This window comes from Motacilla alba, chromosome 27 (assembly GCF_015832195.1).
Source record: "Motacilla alba alba isolate MOTALB_02 chromosome 27, Motacilla_alba_V1.0_pri, whole genome shotgun sequence".
NCBI classification, from domain to species: domain Eukaryota; kingdom Metazoa; phylum Chordata; class Aves; order Passeriformes; family Motacillidae; genus Motacilla; species Motacilla alba.
This window is the reverse complement of record NC_052042.1, coordinates 2,381,134-2,400,487: the sequence shown is the minus strand read 5'-3', so window position 1 is coordinate 2,400,487 and position 19,354 is coordinate 2,381,134. Positions and strand designations below refer to the sequence as shown.

The following is a 19,354-nucleotide window of genomic DNA, read 5'->3' as shown; positions in this document are numbered from 1 at the left end:
TCCAGGCTCTCCCCGCCCCAGACCCAGCCCTTCTCTCCCCGCCCCATCCCGGCTCGCCCAGCCCAGCCCGGCTCTCCCCGCCGGCTGCGCGGTCCTGTCGCCGTGTGTCCGCTCAGGCTGCGGCTGCTCCGGCGCTTCCCCTGCCCCGCTGGCGATCGGGCAGCGCTGGCAGCGCCGCTCCGGCTCCGCGGGCATCCCGGAGCTCCCCGAGCTCGGGGGGCTGGCGGCTGCTGCGCGCAGGCAGCGCGGTGCGCTCAGCATCCCCGGCGTGCCCGCGGAGCCCCCGGGCAGCCGGCGGCATGTCAGCCGTGCGCAGGAAGTTTGGGGACGAGTACCAGGCCGTGGGCCTCGCTCGCTGCAGCGCCCGCAGGGAGCGGCAGCGCTTCGTGGACAAGAACGGGCGCTGCAATGTGCAGCACGGCAACCTGGGCGGCGAGAGCAGCCGCTACCTCTCCGACTTCTTCACCACGCTGGTGGACCTCAAGTGGCGCTGGAACCTGCTCATCTTCCTGCTGACCTACACGGTGGCCTGGCTGGTGATGGCCTCGATGTGGTGGGGCATCGCCTACCTGCGCGGGGACCTGCAGCAGGCGCACGGTGACACGTACAGCCCGTGTGTGGCCAACGTGTACAACTTCCCCTCCGCCTTCCTCTTCTTCGTAGAGACCGAGGCCACCATCGGCTACGGGCACCGCTACATCACGGAGCGCTGCCCCGAGGGCATCGTGCTGTTCCTCTTCCAGTCGCTGCTGGGCTCCGTGGTGGACGCGTTCCTCATCGGCTGCATGTTCATCAAGATGTCGCAGCCCAAGAAGCGAGCCGAGACCCTCATGTTCAGCCGTGCCGCCGTCATCTCGCAGCGCGATGCCAAGCTCTGCCTCATGTTTCGAGTGGGCAACCTCCGCAACAGCCACATGGTGTCTGCCCAGATCCGCTGCAAGCTGATCAAGGTGAGGTCTTGCGGCGCTGGGTGGCACGGGGCACCTGGGTGCGGTGGCGACACGGGCAGGGTGCAGGGGTGGGCACGGAGGGCAGGAGCGTGGGGATTCTCCCGTGTAGCCGCTGCTGCTGGTGCCTGCTGGCAGCTCTGCCCTGCCCCGTGCTGTCCCTTGGCAGGCGGGGGAGAGGATGTGGCTGGGGCGGTGAGAAGAACTGTAAGATTTTTCCTGTTCGCAGCAGGAGCCATGAAAGAGCCAAGCAGGTGTAGGGGAAAACTGGCTCATCAGAGAGCTCCCAGGGCACTTCAGTGGATTGTGAGGCTGGCAGAAACCCAGGCTGGTCAGGATGGATGGATGTGTCAGGATGCAGGACAGCTCCAAGGAATGCTGCTTAGCCGGTGATGGCTGAGAATAAGGAATCGATTCGTGGTGGTATTAAACCAGGATAAAGATCAACCTTGACCTCTTCCTCTTGGGGAAACTTGGTGAGCTTTAACTTGCAGTCCCTTATCCCAGTGTTTCAGCTGATGACTTCACAGCATTTCAGAGGGGTTGTATGGATGCTCCTTTGATTGTCACCAGTATCTGTTTACTAATCTCTGACAATGGCCAGTAGAATTCAGAATGGAAGAAAACTGAAATTCAAAGGAGATGATAGAACAAAAAACAAACCAAAACCAAACCAAACTACAAAAAACAACAACAAAAAACCAAACCCAAACAAACAAACAAACAAAACTCCTAAGAGTTTGGCAGTCATGAAGGTCCAGAAGATAAATTGCGCTGGAGTGAAATGGAAGAAAAACACTGAATTCTAAGCAATGTAGCATCTCACAGCAGCTATGACTTGTTAGGGGAGCATGCTTGGTGAGGAGCTCTGTCTGAAGCTCCTAAGCTGTCAAAAGCTGGATCCCAGTGATGAGATTAATTTCAGGATATCATATTTGAGTGTTATAAATGTTCTGTGCTCTATCTGGTAATTCTCTCTGGCCTATTTAATAATCTGCATGAATAAGCATGAAGCAGAAAGTGTTGGGACAGTGGTAAATATGAGTGGTAAATCTGTTCTGTGCTGAATGCTAGACTGAGCTGTTAATTTTTCTTGCTACATAATACTAGTTAAAATGGAGAATCTGCTAAGATTTAAAAAGAAGTTGTATATGTATATATATATATATATATATGGGAACAAGCTGTGAGGAGTTACACTGGAGCAATTTTTGTAGGAACTGGAAAGCCAGCTGAACCATGGTTTTTGTTGCTTTATCCTCCAGAAATCTCCTCTAAAGAATTTAATGCCATCATTCAAAATGGAATGCAGGTCAAAGTGGCATAAAAGTGGGGTCACATTGTGTTTTTACAGAGAGGGCAACTAATTTTCTTTTGAAATAAGATGCCAGATATTCAGCCTGATGTCCTTTCTGCTGACAGCTCTATTGCTACACAATGCTGGTGTGCAGGTGACTGGGCCAGAAAACTGAAGGACATTTGATGGACCTGCGTGACCATTGTGTCTTAGGACAGCTGTTTTGTAGGCAGACAATGAATCAGTGAGCATATTCTTGATTTTATTTTTTTTGGTATGGTCATCATGTTGTCTTCAAGCTGCTTTGTGACTTTTGACTAACACCAGCTATGAACAGAAGATTTAAAATTGAGTGTGCAGTAGCTGCCCCCTCCGTCCTCGTTGATTAGTGTGGTATTGGTTCCCATGTCTTTCTGTAAATCCTTGTCACTGAGCTGGACACACCATTCTGGGAGCCACTGGTGACTCTTCAGGTCACCCTTGAATTTCCATCAGCTGCTTTTGTGTGTCCTCTAAACTTAGGGTGAATGTGCCAGAATTTGCTTGCTGTCTTCAGCAAATCCTTTTTGTGGTTTGAGCTCTGCCCTCTGCTCTTCCCTGCAGTGCTGCCAACAGCTGATCTTGCTGCACTCCTGCACCTGATCAGGTAGCCAGAATTTTCTTTTGTACTGATGCCACGGTGAAGGGATGTGAATAAACACATCACATTTTTGTACTTGAGCTAGGAGATGTATTCAGTAGTGAATGTAGTGTTTTGCTGAGACCAGTGGAGCTCTGAGGATTTGCCTTTGTACACTAACCTGAGTTTGTGAGAACAGCATTTCCTGAGAGTGATACATGCCCTGACCCATTCAGTGGATTACAATGGTGCTGCCACACTGGGCTGCCTTTTCTTTGGGTCCAGAGGCTCTGCATGGCAAAGTGATACCATGCAAAAGTCTGAGGCTCTATTTAAACTGAGTTGTGGAGAGCTTGGAAAACAGTTACAAGATGAATTGTGTGTTAGCACAACTAATCAGCAAAGACTTTTCCAGAAACCCAAGTCTTTCTAGTTTACATGAGTGCCTCAGAAGCTGGGAAAAGCAAAATTCTGGGGCAAGAAATAGAAAAAAAAAGCTATTTGGAACTAGCTGCTGAAAATGTGCAGTTTCAGGTCCTGGACTTTTTAATGTCACAGTGAACTGTATTTTTCAGCCTTGATTCCTGAACCTTTCCAGTGTGCCTAAGGCAGCAGCCACCAGTATGGCAATCAGGATTGATTTTATAAAACTCATTCACAGTACATATTTGTACCTTCTCTTGATGTGACTATATATGTCATTGATAAACATGATAGTGTAGTCATCTATACAGTGTTTCAGCTAGTACAGGACATTTTGATTCAGAAAGTTGAGGACTGTGAAATCATCATAGCCTGTTTTCAATGTGTGCTAACAATAGTTTTAAAAGTACAGTTGTGAAGCATGATAGCCACAGAGCAGTGAGCTTTGGGTTAGAACCAGCAGGCACCTGTTCTTTAGGCTGTACTTACCAACAGCTCTGAATAAGCTGAAAGCAAACAAAATTGTACCAGAAAGCTTGCAGGTGAAAGATGGCAGGTGACAGGCTTTGGAAATAACTAAGAAGACCCATTATATTGTGATTTCTGAAAGCTGATAAGTAGGACAGAAAGTGCAAAAAAATGATGTTTTTTAATATTACAGAATTGTTCAGATTGGAAGGAACTTCAGGAAGTTTGTGGTCCAACCTTCTGCTGAAAGTCTTCTTGTTTTGTGATCCTTTGAGCAGAGCTGTAGATGGAAATGTAAAACAAAGGTCACTGGCTAGGAGGCTGAACCTGTTGGGGCCATTAAGCTCTCTTCATTCAGGTTAACCTATTTTTATTCAACAAACAACTTTAAAAACCCTCCATGCCCTGCATAAATCAATCCTGCATGTAAGATACTGAATACCTCAAACACAACCTTCTGCTTTCTCCCAGATCTGTTACCTCTAATCATCCTGGCTGGATTTGTTTACTGTTGATGGAATTGATTGAAGACTCTTCCACAGAGAAAAATGGTGTGTAGATCAAACAGTTCTGAAGTCAGGCAACAGCTTGTGCAAAATGGCACATTTTTGTCTAGGTAGATGTATTTGATGAAGCTTTGGGACAATTTGAGGTTTAGATGTTGGCTCATGCAGGTTTGTTACCTTGGAGCAGAGGTCATACCTGGGCAATCAGTTTGTGCACCACTGCAGGATCAGCAGCCAGGCAGCAAAATCAGTGTTGGTCTGCTGCCTAGCTCTGCAGCTTGCTCAGGAAAACAGAAAAGATATTTTTGCAGTAGGCTGATTCCACCTTTGCAAATAACAGACTGCCATGACTGCTGTGTAAGTGTTGATTGCTTTTATCTCACAGCACTTTTACCTTTCAGATCATAAATAATTTGGGAAAATGCTCTACATGCAATCAGCTGATATTTTCTCTGTCTTCATCAGCAAAGGAGAAACTGGATCTTGTCCTCCTGTGCAGGGGAGAACTTTGTTACTTAGACAGGAGGAATATTTCTTCCTCAGCAGCAAAACCAGCAGGTAGCACATCGATGAAATCATGGATTGTATTTAATAATGAGCTGTGTTCCAGCTGCTCCTAGCTGGTTGTGTAATCTCCAGCAAATAGCAGGCAGTTATAAAATGAGCATTTTAAGGTACATGTGAGGAAGGGAGACAATATGAAGATAGACTATTTGCTTGGGGATTTTCTTTACAGACAGAAACTTTCTTAAAAGAACACTAGTCAGATCTGAGTTGATGGCAAACTGCTGCCTTTGGCTTGCTCTCAGTGAACAATGTTTCCAAAATGCAACACAATTAAAACTATATTTTATTCATTTATGATTGTACAACTTATAATAATATATATTTATTGATAATCAGTAGTCATCTTCTTGAAGAGATAAGTGCTTTTTAATCAGAAATAAGCAGAAAATATTTGAAATAGGATTTATTTATCAGCTGTGCAGAGCTTCTAGTTTTGTTGGGCAGTTTCCACCAGAGACCCTCAAAGCAACCACGTGAGGAACTGCCTTGCCAAGTGATGTCATTTTTAGTTAGACTTTGAATACCAGGAAAATTTGGAGGGAGCCCTATGGGGTAGAGGGAAGCTGCTATATCAGTATTTTTATTGGACCCATGGAATGAGGGGAAGAAGGATGAGGCATTTTGTTTAATAATAAGGTCATTGTTAAGGTCAATATGCAGTAGGTGGTACATGCAAGGGATGAGGGCATCATCAGTGTCAGTTCAGGGGGTTTTGTGAAAATGCCACTTTCCAGATGCACTGTACAATTACTGCGGTGTTTAGCTTTGAGTTAGTACATCACTGTGCCAAACAAAAGTTAGTAACATACAAAAATAATAGAATATGAATTCAAACAACAGAATAAAATGTGCCCACCTTGCAGATTTTTGTCTCATTAACAGGAACTTTTGCCACAGGATATTCATGTTGACCATCCATTTCAAGGCATGTAGTGTGTGGTACATGACATTTTTGTAAAAAATAAATGTATATTAAAAATATTAAGATAGATAAAAATATATATTAAATACATAAAATATATAATGTATAAATATAGATGCGTTTAAATATGAATTATATATTAGAATATAATTATATTATTAATAATATTAATAATAGTTTAATATATAAAATATATTTTAAAATACACACACACATACATATACATATACATATATATATATATATATATATATATATATATATATATATATATATATTATATATATGAATCTCATCACCACCTACAAACTTTACTGTGACATACATATACATATATACATATATATACATTCACCAGCATAATAAGAAAATCCAACCTGGTCTTGCAGAGCAGCCTCACAGTATTTAGCATTACTTACATCTCCATTAGGAAGCCCCCAGACCTGCCACATGCAGCTGATAATGCCATGCAAGAGGCAGGTTTAAACTTTATTGCAGTGATTTGATGCTTTGCCTCACACAGCGATTACTAAATCATCCTTTTCTCTTTAGTCCCAGACAGACACCGGAGGGGGAATTTCTGCCACTGGACCAGTGTGAACTGGATGTTGGATTTGGAACTGGAGCCGACCAGCTATTTTTGGTTTCCCCTTTAAACCATCTGCCATGAAATTAACTCAGAGAGCCCCTTTTTCTGTCTCTCACAAAGATCCCTGAGGAGTGAGCAATTTGAAATCGTCGTCATCCTGGAAGGAATTGTTGAGACCACCGGTAAGACTTGGGATAATCTGCATGCTCTGATTTTTAGTCTTTCTTTGCAGTGCTGATATTTTTAGCGAGGCAGCTGTCAGTGCTGGATGCTCCAGCATACCCTGCCATATGCTGCAGAGCTTCAGTGGCTCTCAGCAGGCAATGGAGAGCTCCCTTCCCCACAGGGCTCTGCTCTGCCAGTGCCCAAAGTGGCCAGCAAGGGACACAGCCTTGCCACTCCTTGTGGAACAGCTCAATGCTCTTATGAGGCTTCTGTTTTAAGGATCACCACTCTGAAAGCAAGTTGAACTTTAGAAGTTGCCAGTGCTGCAAAAGTTCCTTGCAGCCTAGTGTGGGTATTTTCTGGGTCCCCAGGACGAAGGAGGAATTGAAAATCTGACTCCATGTTCTTAGAAGGCTAATTGATTATTTTATATTATATTGTATAATAAAGAATACTATACTAAAACTATGCTAAAGAATAGAGAAAGGATACAGTCAGAAGGTTACAAAGAATGATCATGAAAACTCGTGACTGACTCCTCAGATTCTGACACAGCTGGACCATGATTGGTCATTAATTAAAAACAATTCACATGTTGGATCAACAATCTCCAGACCACATTCCAAAGCAGCAAAACAGGGAGAAGCAAATCAGATAGTTTTTGTTTTTATTCTTCTCTCTCTGAGGCTTCTCAGCTTCCCAGGAGAAGAAATCCTGGTGAAGGGATTTTTCCAGAAAATATGACAGTGACAGCCTAGCTTGCACTGGCTTGAATTCAGAGTAAGAAGTCCAGTTTTACAGCACAAATACAGACCTCATGGTCACAGAGATTGTAGGCATATGTGGTTATTGACAAACATGAGAAGAGTATTGTTTCTTTTTTAAATTTGGGTATAGTGTTGTCCAGCTGACAGGTGATTTTGTGGCCTTTTGTTTTGAGGACTCAATTCTTTTATGAATCCCATGAAAATGGGTTCCAGTTCTATGAGGAACTCTTCTTCAACAATCTCTGAGTACTGTAAAGTCCAAATCATTCAGTACGATCATCAGCATTCTGATCTTCTTCCTTCTTCCTCCTTTTTGTTAAAATTTGATTAATCAGAGAGCTTTCTCATCCTTTCCACAATATTAGCAGCTAGCTCATTCCTGCTTGGAAAAGGGGTGTCCCTTTGGTGCAGCTGTGTGCAGTCCTTTCTGATTGCTCTCCCCACAAAGACACAAGCCACTGGGGCAGAATGCTCTTTCACATTGACTGTGGCATCTTTGGATCCCTGCAGAGGCCTCGTCTTACCCTGCAATTGAACCATTTATTTTAGATAAGCATGCATTCATAACCTCCCTTAATGCAATTACCTGTCTGGGTATTTAAAGGGAGACATTTTTCACTTGAGAATCCATGTGGCAGTAACCAGAGAGCAAATCAGAGTTTGGGCTCACTGTCTGCTAATTCTGCCTCTGGAGACTGCCATGACAGGAAGTCTTAAAGTTCTGCTCACCTGGGATGTTTGTATAATGTTTGTATGTAAAATTAAAACAGTGTTAGCTTGTGTGCTGGTTTCAGCTGGGACAGAATTAATTCTCTTCACTGTGGCTAGTATTAGAAGCAACTAGGTCATCCCAAAGTTTCCCTTTTCTAGGCTGAAAAATCCCAATTCAGCCGTGAGAGAATAATTCAGTCAAAATTCAGTCAAATTTGTTGGTATAAATCATTGTGATTGCTGTTGTGGTGCCATGGTAACAGATTTGCCAGCTTGGTTAGAACACATTTTAGCTGTGAGTTCACACACATTACCAGTGATGTATTTTGCACTAAGTGGAGCAAAATCTTCAATGAGTTTACAATGGCACCTGTGTCTGAGCATGGAAGAGCTTCAGTGTCTCTGCACAGCTTTGGTCTTGACATACTCTTGGGAGAAAAAGTAACACAGCCTCCAGTAAGATTGCTTTTTTATTTGGCATTGTCTCCCCCAACACCTGATCCTTGTCAAAGGATTCTGTTGGATTATACTCTTATATAATGTTGGATTATAATAATAATAATACATACATACATACATACATACATTATTAATGTATGGATTATTATTGTGTTGGATTATACTCTTTTCTGATTCAGAGATGGGTAACTGAGAGGTGTTTTAACAACTTTTTATTCTGTTTTCAGTCTCGTGTGAAGGGTGAGACAATACAGATGTTATAATTCACACCATCACAATCAGAAGCCAATTATTTCCTAATTACAATACACTTCAAGTGTTTCTTGGCCTATCAGTTTTTGCCACCCCATGTTGTAAATGCCTTAAAGCAAATCATCTAAAGGTACCCCTCATGGGTCCTACTACAATGCATCTTTCATAGTTCTATTTCTCTGAAGTATTTAGTCTTATTTGTAATGCCACCCTTTTGAAACTTGTTTGGGACAATTTTCTATAAATTCATTTCCCACACTGTAAGCCTCTGACAAGCAATAGTTCCTTCTCCCAAGAAACAGTATTAATATCTCAAAGCTAAATTTGGATTGTTCAGCCTGGAACAGGGAGACTTTGGGATGACCCAATTGCTTGCAATACTAGACACGGTGAAGAGAATTCATTCTGTCCCAGCTGAAACCAGCACACAAGCTAATACTGTTTTAATTTTACATTTTGCCATGGCTTGGTTGCAAGTCTGCATAAAAATTTAGTCAGTCAATTAGAAGGACTCCCTTGACTGGACAATCAGAAGATTGTCAAGGAACAATGGCCCCATTTTATAACCTTTAAAATCATTGGCTTGCTGGCTGAAATTAATTTTTTATCCGTCAGCCTCATGTGTTTTTGGTTCCATGTGCCAATCTGCTTGCTCATGTTGGAATGCTCTTGTCCATTTGCACAGGAATGACATGCCAAGCCAGGACCTCATACACAGAAGATGAAGTGCTGTGGGGTCACAGGTTCCTGCCAGTGATGTCTCTGGAAGATGGCTTTTTCCGTGTCGATTATTCTCAGTTTCACGCCACCTTTGAAGTCCCCACTCCTCCTTACAGTGTCAAAGAACAAGAAGAAAACCTGTCCCAGTCATCTCTCTTGAATAGTCCTTTTGATAAGAAAAGCAGAAGAGAACAGGTTTGTCCTCTTGACTGTGCTGATGTTACAGGAGAGAAGAACAAGCTCCCTGCTAAACTCCAGAAGATCAGCTCGAGGAAGGAAGGCCTTCCACCAAGAGCCCTGAGAATGAGTTCCAGTAACACAGAGAAGACTTTCAGTACTGGAGATCTCTTGAAAATTCAAGAAATAAGTCCCATCTCTGACGATGAAGACAGTGATCACAGGATGCAGCTGAAAGCCTTAAAAATAAATTCCAAGGCCCTGACTCAGTCTACCAGCGAGCTCGAGGTACAGAAGGATTTTCCAGGTATGGGCACTCTAGAGGTGAAATTGGAAGATAATTTCCCTGCCAAACTTTGAAAAAATCAACTCTGATTGCTTCTTTTAAGAGCTGGAGAAACAGAAGTTGTTGCTGATAAACTGCATTTGAGACTGCTGCCCTGGAAGAGTTGTCTCACAGCAAAGTCACAACTTGGCTTTGCTGCTTTCAGGAAGAATGATCCTTTTTGTATAATTGTTCTGTACAGATCCAATTTAGGTAGCATAACAGGACTTTGAGGGGCAGTGTGGTTACCCTGTCATGCCAAAGAGATTCTTGCCCTGATGATGCTTATCAGCATGCTCATTGCAAATCTACCCTGTCTTCCATGTATGCAGATGCTTTTTCACAAAGCCAGGATCACATCCTTAGTCACAGATGGAAGCAAGAAGGGTGTAGCAGCAGCTGAAACCTGGTTTTTGGACTGCTCCTGATGGGCAGAACAGCAGAACACCAGAGGAATATGTGACACTGCTCTGTCCCAGTCCAGTTGTCTCTCTGGAAGGAGGCTTTCCTGGTCCATCCTTCTTTCCCAGTGACTGTGGCACGCTCCCTCTGTGCTCCCAGTGTCTCATCCGTGGTCAGTCAGGTAGAGGAAGCAGTGTGCAAGATCCATTTGGGTCATTTGGCCCACATGAGCTCTCCTAAACATGAGGATCTTTATCCTGTCCAAAATTAGACCTCAGCATTTGATTTGGTGGATCACATGCTGAATTTTAATGGCCATATCACCACTCACTGTGAAGGAAACTTGAGATCAGTAGCTCAGCTTCTTGGCATGTTTTATACTGCAATTAAATGACATTTCTGTTTGGAGACATTGTAAGTAAATAAATAAAAGCAAAGTGCTAAATAATGCTCTGTCATTACACATCTCAGAGTTTTACTAATGAATGGTAGTCTTTGATGTTGCCAATTTTCATTTTGTTACATTTGCCTTCTCCATTTATATACGATTCTCAGTAATTTTGTAGATTTGATATTTATTGCTATTCAGCTCAATCCCCCTCTGTCTGTGAGAGGGGCTTTTTCTTTCCTGGTAGTAATTATCAACACACCCTGCTGTTTTGTAAACAGTGTTCAGTAGCTCAGCATACAGGGTGTTCATCACCAGAGCACTCTCCAATAGAAGGATCAGTTCTGCTCTTGTTACATGGACAAAATTCAGTCAAATTTAAAAGGGGTTGCAGTGACCATATTCTTTGGCAATGCATTCCTTGATGGTAAAATGATGTATCCAAGCTAGGAATAGCTTGGCTTGCAGAACTCACTATTTCTTGCTTTTGATCTGTCTACAGAGGGAAACTGGAAAATGCTATTTTGTGCAGGGATAAGATGTACTGCTTGTTGTTGTTTATCTGCTCTCAACATGAATTTCAACAATATATATGTGCTGAAATCTGTATTTTCATTTACCAACTGTATTTGTATGGTGTACTTAGATGACAGCATGAAGTCTTAAATGATGATGACTCCCTACTCTCCAGAACTGCCAAAATTAGTATAAAATAAAATTACATCCACCTCGGGTCTCAAGTGTTCTTTGCTCAAATGTGCATGTGTGTGTTGGCAGCAGAGCAGCTCCAGGAGATGAGGCCCCGTCCTTGGGCACACTCCCCCTCTGCTGTGGGGCAGAGTAATAGTATTAATTAATTGTTAATGAGCAAATGATGCAAATTATCAATGCGTTATCCAACTTCGGGGCCAATTTTTTTTACACTGCCACTAAGAAAACAATTAATCCTCCTCATTTCTATACACTCTGACAAATAATACTAACTTACAGAAAAATTAATTGGACCACAGAACACTTCACCAGAGGAGAGTGGGTGAGTATTGATCTATACAGAATACATAAATGTAACCTACAATGTTGAATTAAGGTGCTAGGCAGGTGCTCTTTGCAGTGTAATGCTCATTACAGCCCTCTCCCTACTACCACAGAATGACGAAAAGCAGTACTGCAACAAAAAACCCCAAAGCAATAAAAAAAAAAAAACCCCACAAAACCCCAAACCCAACAGGAAACCACACAGGCACACTGACACTACACAGCCACTGCTGACACCTGATGATAAAAAGCAGCACTAAGAAATAAAAGGATTAGGGTTAGGTTAGAGAAATAAAGATGCTCAGTGTAGGGGAACATGAGGCAGCTTTACTAAATATTCCTTGTGTGTTTGACAGATGTGGAGTCAGTCCCAGTGCCAGCAGTGTCTGCAGGGGAGCTGTGGACAGTTCATGTATCACAATGAGGGGTGGCACAATGCTCTTCTGTCTGCCCACTGCTCAGAAATCCTTGCTCCTGGCTGTGGAACTCCTCCTCAGCCTCTGTCTGGCCAATCTTCAGCCTTGAGTCTTTCTAGAACCGTGTCTCCTTATTGTGTGTGCTGGGAATGTCCCGACGAAGGCAGGAATGATGAATCTGACTCCATGTTCTCAGAAGGATAATTTATTATTGCTTTATAATACTTTATTATAATAAAGAACGCTATACTATACTAAAGAATACAGAAAGGATACTTACTGAATGCTAAAAAATTAATGAAAACTCGTGACTCTTTCCAGAATCCCAACACAGCTTGGCCCTGATTGGCCAAAGAGTGAAAACAACTCACAGCAGAATGCAATGAAACAATCACCTGTGGGTAAACAATCTCCAAATGTTCCACATGAGCAAAACAGAGGAGAAGCAAATGAGATAAGAATGGTTTTCTTTTTCTCTGAGGCTTCTCAGCTTCCCAGGAGAAAAATCCTGGCCGAAGGGATTTTTCAGAGAATGTGAAGCCATATCTCCTGAGTCATGAGAGAGCCCAGTTTAAAAGTCCCACACCCAGGGATCCCACTGATGGGCAGCATAAAACAGTGTTCCCAACTGCTGTCCTCAAGAGCTGTAGCCCCCTGTCACCTGTGTTCCTTTCTCCCATCATGTCTTCATTTTGCTGGTGCCTGGCTTGGGACTCCTTGCCTTGGGCAGGAGACTGGACTGGACTGCAAACACGTGCTAACAGTGGCTATAGGCAACTTTATTTCCACAACTAATCAATTTCAGCATTTGTGTGCATGCAGAGGAGGAAGATGGGCAGGACCTTTGACCCTGAGGCTGCCTTTGGATCAGCAGGCACTGCCCCAGTACGAAGTGGTCATGGTCCACTGCAGCCTGCGCTGGGTCTTGCTCATCCTGCTGCTCCTGCCTTTTTTCCATGAGGCTCTGCAGCATCTGGTGCACCTGAGTTAAGAATTGCACCAGGATCTGGTACGGATGTGGAGCAGGAAAGAGAGGCTGTGTTGGCATTGGCTCCTCATAGGGGTTTGCGGTCAGGGCTGGCTCTGGCATGGCTGCTGCAGTTGGGTGATGAGGACTGGGTGTGGAGCAGCCTGACTCTGTGGGTGTTGGCTCTGGCTCCTCAAAGGGGGTTGAGCTGAAAGTTGGCTCTGGCATTTGAGTCTCTGTTTCAGCTGGCTCTGGATATGGGGTGGGAGTAGAGCAGCCTGATTCTGTTGGTGTTGGCTCTGGCTGCTCAAGAGGGGTTGAGATGCAGGCTAAGTCTGGTGCTGAAGTGGCTGTTACAGGTGGGCACATGCCCATCTGGATCAGGATCCAGTTGTAGAAGTACTGAGTGGAGGTGTAGACTCCCAGCTGTTTCGTTCTGGCACAGCCTTTTCCCCAGCTGGTCACTCCAACAAGCCAGAAGTAGCTGGCACGGTTATCTTTGCACACCAGGGGCCCTCCACTGTCACCCTGCAACAGAGGAAAGAGGATTAGGGAGCTGCTGGGTGGTTGCTCTCAGTACTAGAGGCTTGCTTCTCTCTTGCAGCCCCTGCCCCAGCTGTGTTCATGGCACAAAAAGGCTCTGCTCAGGTGCTGGAGTCTCCAGAACTCCAGGAGTCTCCGGAACCTCGGTGGGATCAGGGTGGGTGTCTGCAAAGGCCTGCTCTTGTATCTGCACAGTGATCCTGGATGGGCAGAGCATGGATGAACCCGAATCTGGACTTCTGGGCTGCTGAGAACACTGAGGGGCAGGCTTGGGGAACAGGGGCACTTGGCAAGGAAACTCCAGCAGTGGAGGAAAAGTGATTTGCCAGTCAAAGCCCGGGGGGACAGGGTACCTTTACTGCTGGGGGCTGGCAGGCTCCCAGTGTTAGTGTTCAGAATAATCACAGAAGGATTGTATGCTTTTATTGGAGAGCTCTGGGTGTCAGGGGTACAGACCCAAATCTGACTCTGCCATGGGTTTGGGACGAACATGTTTTTATATTCGTTATATAACTTACATATTAATTATTAAACTTACATTTTTCTATTGTACACATTGATTTCATCCAAGCATGGGTTTCTCATGATCCCCCTCAAACCCTTGAACATAGTTTCTCATGACTAAACAATAATTATATTTAATTACTAAGCAATCATCACATCTAACAATTATATAATTTATCATGTACTGGTTACAGAGGTGCAGTTTCACATGATCCAGCAAACACAAGGCCTAACATTTCCCAGGGCCTACCTTTAACATTTTCCCAGGGCCTGCTAAGCCTAGCTTTCTTTCTAACTCCCCGAATTTTCTATGATTTTCAAATCTTTTACTATCACCAGCACCCCTACCTGGCAGGTGTCCATGGCACCCCGTGGGTAGCCAGCACACAGGTTGTGGGTGTGGATGGCCCCAGCGTACCAGCGGCTGCTGTTCACCAGCCGGATATCCAGGAGACGGACCTTGGCTTCCTGCAGGACATCACTGGGACCCCGAGCTGTGTGAAAAACGGGTATTTTATGATTGGCTTTTCGCAAATATTAAAGTGACTATCATATGTGTTGTGTTAGAAAGTTATGCTGTATTAATTTTCTCAAGTAGTGTGTTACATATAGTTTTAGGTTATAACATAATGTTAAAATAAAAACTACGTGTGTGGGATATTTTTTTAAAGAAAGGAATGAGGTACTCGCACCAGACAGCAGCCACACCTAAATCTTGCAGAGAAAGAGGATTTATTGCTCCATTATCAGAAGAAACGAACTTCTTCCCACTTTGCTCAGCCCTGAAGACACCATCAGGATTCAGAGGAAGAAGTTGACACTGACCAGACAGAATCCTTTGTTTGAATGGAATTTATGCATCATGCGTGAGGTGTATGAATATGCAACAGGCTGTTGCTTTTAAAGGTTAATCCTCTGTTAACGTGGGTCCTTTTTCGGGCTTATTTTGCCCAGAAAAGGCAAATATGGACTGTCCAAAACTCTTTGTTCTTATTGTTTCGTATTGTCCTAATCTCAATTGTTCAAACTTCTATTACTCTACTTATATTACTATTTTTATAACCATACTATTACTATTAAACGTTTAAAATCTTAAAAACAATTGATTTGCATTTTTCACAGCTGGGAGCACAGGAAGGAATGAGCACCCAGCAGCTCCCTGCCACTTCCACTCCCCTATCTGGGGGTGAAGTCATTCCCTAGGGCTTGGCTTTGCCTCTGGAGCAGCTGTTGAAGGGCTGTACCCTATAGGAATGTGCGCTCTGTTGACGGAGTGACAAAACTATCCTTTATCTCCTCAAAAAGGAAATATGCCCAGACGTTTCTGTCCTCAATTAGGTGAAAAGGCATCTCATAGGACTGGGGGACTTCACCTCAAACTTAAGGATAGCTAATTGGACAGAAGCCAAAAAGTCCTGCCTGAGTAATTTACTAGAAGAGAACAAAGAAACGAATGGCTCTTGTGAGGTGTTTTACCAGGGGCAGGAGGGCCTCTTGCACCTGGCTCGGTTTTTCTCTGTAAGGAGTTTTGTTATTTTGCCTTTTATTAAAACCTCTTTTTTTCCCAACAGCCCCACAGAAGCCATCCTGCTGATTTTATGCCTCCTGAGGTAGCTGAGCTATCCTGGGTGTGAAATAGATCTCCAAGAGCTTATGAGACCTGGCTCCAGGAGAATCATATTTCACTACCCTTTCTGCCTTTGGGGAGCAGGCCAGGCCCACCTCTCCAGAGACATACATCCCACAGCCTAACTTTGGTCTCTGCTGTCAGGAAGCCCAGCCCATTCCTCCCAGGGTGTGCCCAGCTCACACTCAGAGCCCTTTTTGGCAACTCACCTTTTGCACTGGCGGAACCCCAGCCAGCAATGTAGCAGCTTTTCAGCTCCGACACCGTGAGCGAGGCGTTGGGCACGCAGGCGAGCTGCACATAGTCGCTGCACTCCACGGGCTGGTCCAGCTCCAGCAGGGCGATGTCATTCTGCTGGGAGTCAGCCGTGTACTCCTGGTGGGCCAGCAGCCGCTTGACGTGGCGCACCTGAGCCTCGGGGCCCAGGTGGCTCAGCTGGGTGGCCCCGATCAGCACGCGCCACTTGGTGACGTTTCTGCAAGGCAGAGAGAGGGCTCAGAGGGAGCACAGCCAGGTGCTGTTGATGCCTTGTTGAGGGACACAAGAGAGACGATGGACTTTAGACCTAGTGTGAAAAATGCGTATTTTATGATTGGTTTTTCACAAATATTAAAATGAATATCATATGTGTTATGTTAGAAAGTTATGCTGTAGTAATTTTCTCAAATATAGTTTTAGGTTATAACATAATGTTAAAATAGAAGCTATGCTATGTAAGATACTTCTTTTAAAGAAAGGAATGAGGTACTTGCACCAGACAGCAGCCACAGGACACCTAAATCTTTCAGAGAAAGAGAATTTATTGCTCCATTGTCAGAAGAAAAAAACTTCTTCCCACCTCGTTCAGTCTTGAAGACCTGTTAGGATTCAGAGGAAGAAGTTGGCACTCACCAGACAGAATCCTTTGTTTGAATGGAATTTTTGCCTCATGTATGAGGTGTGTTAATATGCAACAGACTGTTGCTTTTAAGGGTTAATTCTCTGTTAACTGGGGTCCTTTTTTGGGCTTATTTTGCCCAGAAAAGATACCTGGACCTTGCGTAACTCTTTGTTGTTATTGTCTCATATTGTCCTAATCTCAATTGCTCAAATTTTTATGATTCTAATTATATTACTATTTTTATAACCATTTTATTACTATTAAACGTTTAAAATCTTAGAAACAAGTGATTGGCGTTTTTCACACCTGGTTAACAGGAGAGATTTGACAACAGGATGCCTTGGCAAAAGTAAACGGAACTTTGAAAATGAGACCTAGACTGCAAGAAGATTAAATCAAATGGGTTTACCAGAAAAAAAAAAATCCCATTAAACTCTGCAAGCAAGAGATGTTGTTGTATGCTTAAGTTTGTGTATGTGATTTTAACCTAATCATTGTAGTACACATTAGTCTCCCTGAAATAGTATGTAAGTGTTTGTATCCCACAATAAAATCTGATTCTGATCACCGAGTCAGTCTCCCTGTCTCTCTCCATCACCGACATTGCCTGAGGATTTTAATGTGGCATTCACATTTTCTGAAAAATCCCTTTGCCCAGGGTTTTTCTCCTGGGAAGCTGAGAAGCCTCAGGGAAAAAGGAAAACAATTCTTATCTCATTTGCTTCTCCTCTGTTTTGCTCCTTTGGAATGTGTTTGAAGATTGTTTACCCACCGGTGATTGTTTCATTGGTTTCTGTGAATTGTTTTGACTCATTGGTTAGTCAGTGCCAAGCTGTGTCGGACTCTGGACAAGATTTCATTATTATCTTTTTAGCATTCTGTAACTATCCTTTCTGTATTCTTTAGTATAGTTTAGTATAGCGTTCTTTATTATAATAAAGTATTATAAAGCAATAATAAATTATCCTTCTGAGAACATGGAGTCAGATTCATCATTCTTTTCTTCATCGGGGCACAAATACAATATTTTAGCTTTTATATTTTTCATCTATTTGTAATCCTGCAGTTCTATCCTGTAGAACTCTAAACTCCATATCCAGTGTGAGCTGCTGCTTTCCCATTCTGGGCAGACACAGCAATTCCTCTCCAGGCCTGGGAGTCAAGGACACCTCATTGCCTCAGGCCCCAAGAGATGGAAACAAAAGTGAGTTGGGGGGGAGCAAACTGGGGGTAAATGACTTCATTACCTGGAGCGGTAATTGGAAGATCAACCCCCAATATGCAAATGGTCCAAACTTATAAAAATATAAAAATGCATGACCCGTGGTCCATTTTTGGGTGTAGCACCTGGGGAGGCTTTATCTGCCCAAAATGTACCTGAAGGCCCTTCAATAAATATAATCCCTTTTTATCCCTTGTCTGGCCTGTTTTTAGGTATTCCCAAAAAGGCATCACTGTGGCAGCTCAGCACTTCCCTGCCTTCTGCTTCCCAAGGCAGAGAGGAAAGCAGAGCAATGAGGAGTGTGGCTGTCCTAGCACGCCTTAGGCTCCGGGAATGCCATGCTGGAGGCTCCTGGGCAGCAGAGGCACCAGCCCAGCCTTCTGAGCAGTCTGGGCTCTGCAGTGCCACGGCACCGGGCACACTGCGAGGAAGCAGGAGGGGAGCAGCAGGAGGTGCTGCAAGCTGGGCAACTGTTGGTGTGGTGAGGATACCCTCGTTCCTTGCTCCTCCTTACCTGGCCTGGAGGAAGCAGTGGGCTGCTGTGAGGACCCACTGTGGGCTGATGAGGGACCCTCCACACGTATGGCCGCTGCCTATTTTCCTGGGGTCCTGGATGCTGACAATCCAGGGCCAGGCCCCTGGCAGGGCACCTGTGCCAGCCATGATTCTGTAGTCAGCAGCTAAGGAGTCGTAGTCAGAAGCCATGGGCCGGTGCCCACAGGTCCCTCTGGAAGCACAAAGTCATTAGAGGGATCAAGTTCTGGAATGTTCTGCCCAGGGAGGTGGTGGAGTCACCCTCCCTGGGTGTGTTTAAAACAAGCCTGGATGTGGCACTGGGTGCCAGGGGTTAGCTAAGGTGTCAGGGAATGGGTTGGACTCAATGATGTTGAAGGCGTCTTCCAACCCAGTGATTCTGTGAATTCTGTGATCACTGCCCTGCCCAGCAGCTGCTGCTGCTCCTGTGGCTCCTTCTGCCCCCTCCCACATGGGGTTTGGGGTGTGACAATGGGGGACAAGCCCCCTCCCAGAGCCTGAGGCCATACCTGCAGTTGTCCCAGGTGCCATGTGCAGGTCTGTACACAGCCAGCAGGATGAGGAGGTACAGCAGGTTCATCACTGGCAGCCGAAGGAAACAAAAGCTTGTTTCTTCCAGGGCAGCCTCTGAGCCGAGTGCCTGCAGCAGCTGCATTGCCCGTGGCACCTGTGGCCCTGGGGCTGATGTCACAGAGTGAGTGGTTCCAGGTTCTGGGCACGGTGTCCTCAGAGGGCAGGGAAAGGCCACAGCCTCAGAGAGCCACAGAATGGTTTGGGCTGGAAGGGATCTTGAAGGTCATGCAAGGCAAAAGGGGTCCCGTGTCTGCAAAAGGACACCATGGGCAGGCAAATCTGGCACAAAGGGAAAGTCACTCCAAAGGCTCCCCCGAGGGAGCAGAGGGACACCAGGGATCCCCAAAGG

General features: G+C 44.6%; 2 protein-coding genes across 2 annotated transcripts; one reads left to right on the top strand and one right to left on the bottom strand.

The window, feature by feature from the left end:
• Positions 1-61: 61 nt before the first annotated feature.
• On the top strand, positions 62-11,441 carry LOC119712242 (G protein-activated inward rectifier potassium channel 1-like). The gene is given in 4 exon segments (XM_038163271.1): positions 62-955; positions 6,308-6,404; positions 6,406-6,520; positions 9,378-11,441. Coding segments are annotated over 4 exon segments (1,440 nt in total). The 5' UTR covers positions 62-299; the 3' UTR covers positions 9,950-11,441.
• Positions 10,255-19,012, bottom strand: LOC119712026 (acrosin-like). The gene is made up of 7 exons (XM_038162822.1): positions 18,942-19,012; positions 18,413-18,625; positions 16,006-16,271; positions 14,518-14,663; positions 13,490-13,650; positions 13,045-13,270; positions 10,255-10,338 (listed from the first exon to the last, which is right to left on the bottom strand). The coding sequence occupies exons 1-7, from the start codon at positions 19,010-19,012 to the stop codon at positions 10,255-10,257; spliced, it is 1,167 nt and encodes a 388-aa protein (XP_038018750.1).
• Between the last annotated feature and the right edge of the window lie 342 nt (positions 19,013-19,354).

Coding starts and splice junctions, on each gene's coding strand:
- LOC119712026 (XM_038162822.1), bottom strand. CDS start 19,012: ATGAACCTGCTGTACCTCCTCATCCTGCTGGCTGTGTACAGACCTGCA. Junction 13,271..13,489: donor ATCCTGATCCAGATGGGCAT/GTGCCCACCTGT, acceptor CTCCACACCCAG/TCCTCATCACCCAACTGCAG. Junction 10,339..13,044: donor CAGTGGACCATGACCACTTC/GTACTGGGGCAG, acceptor TCTGCCCATCAG/GAGCAGTCCAAAAACCAGGT.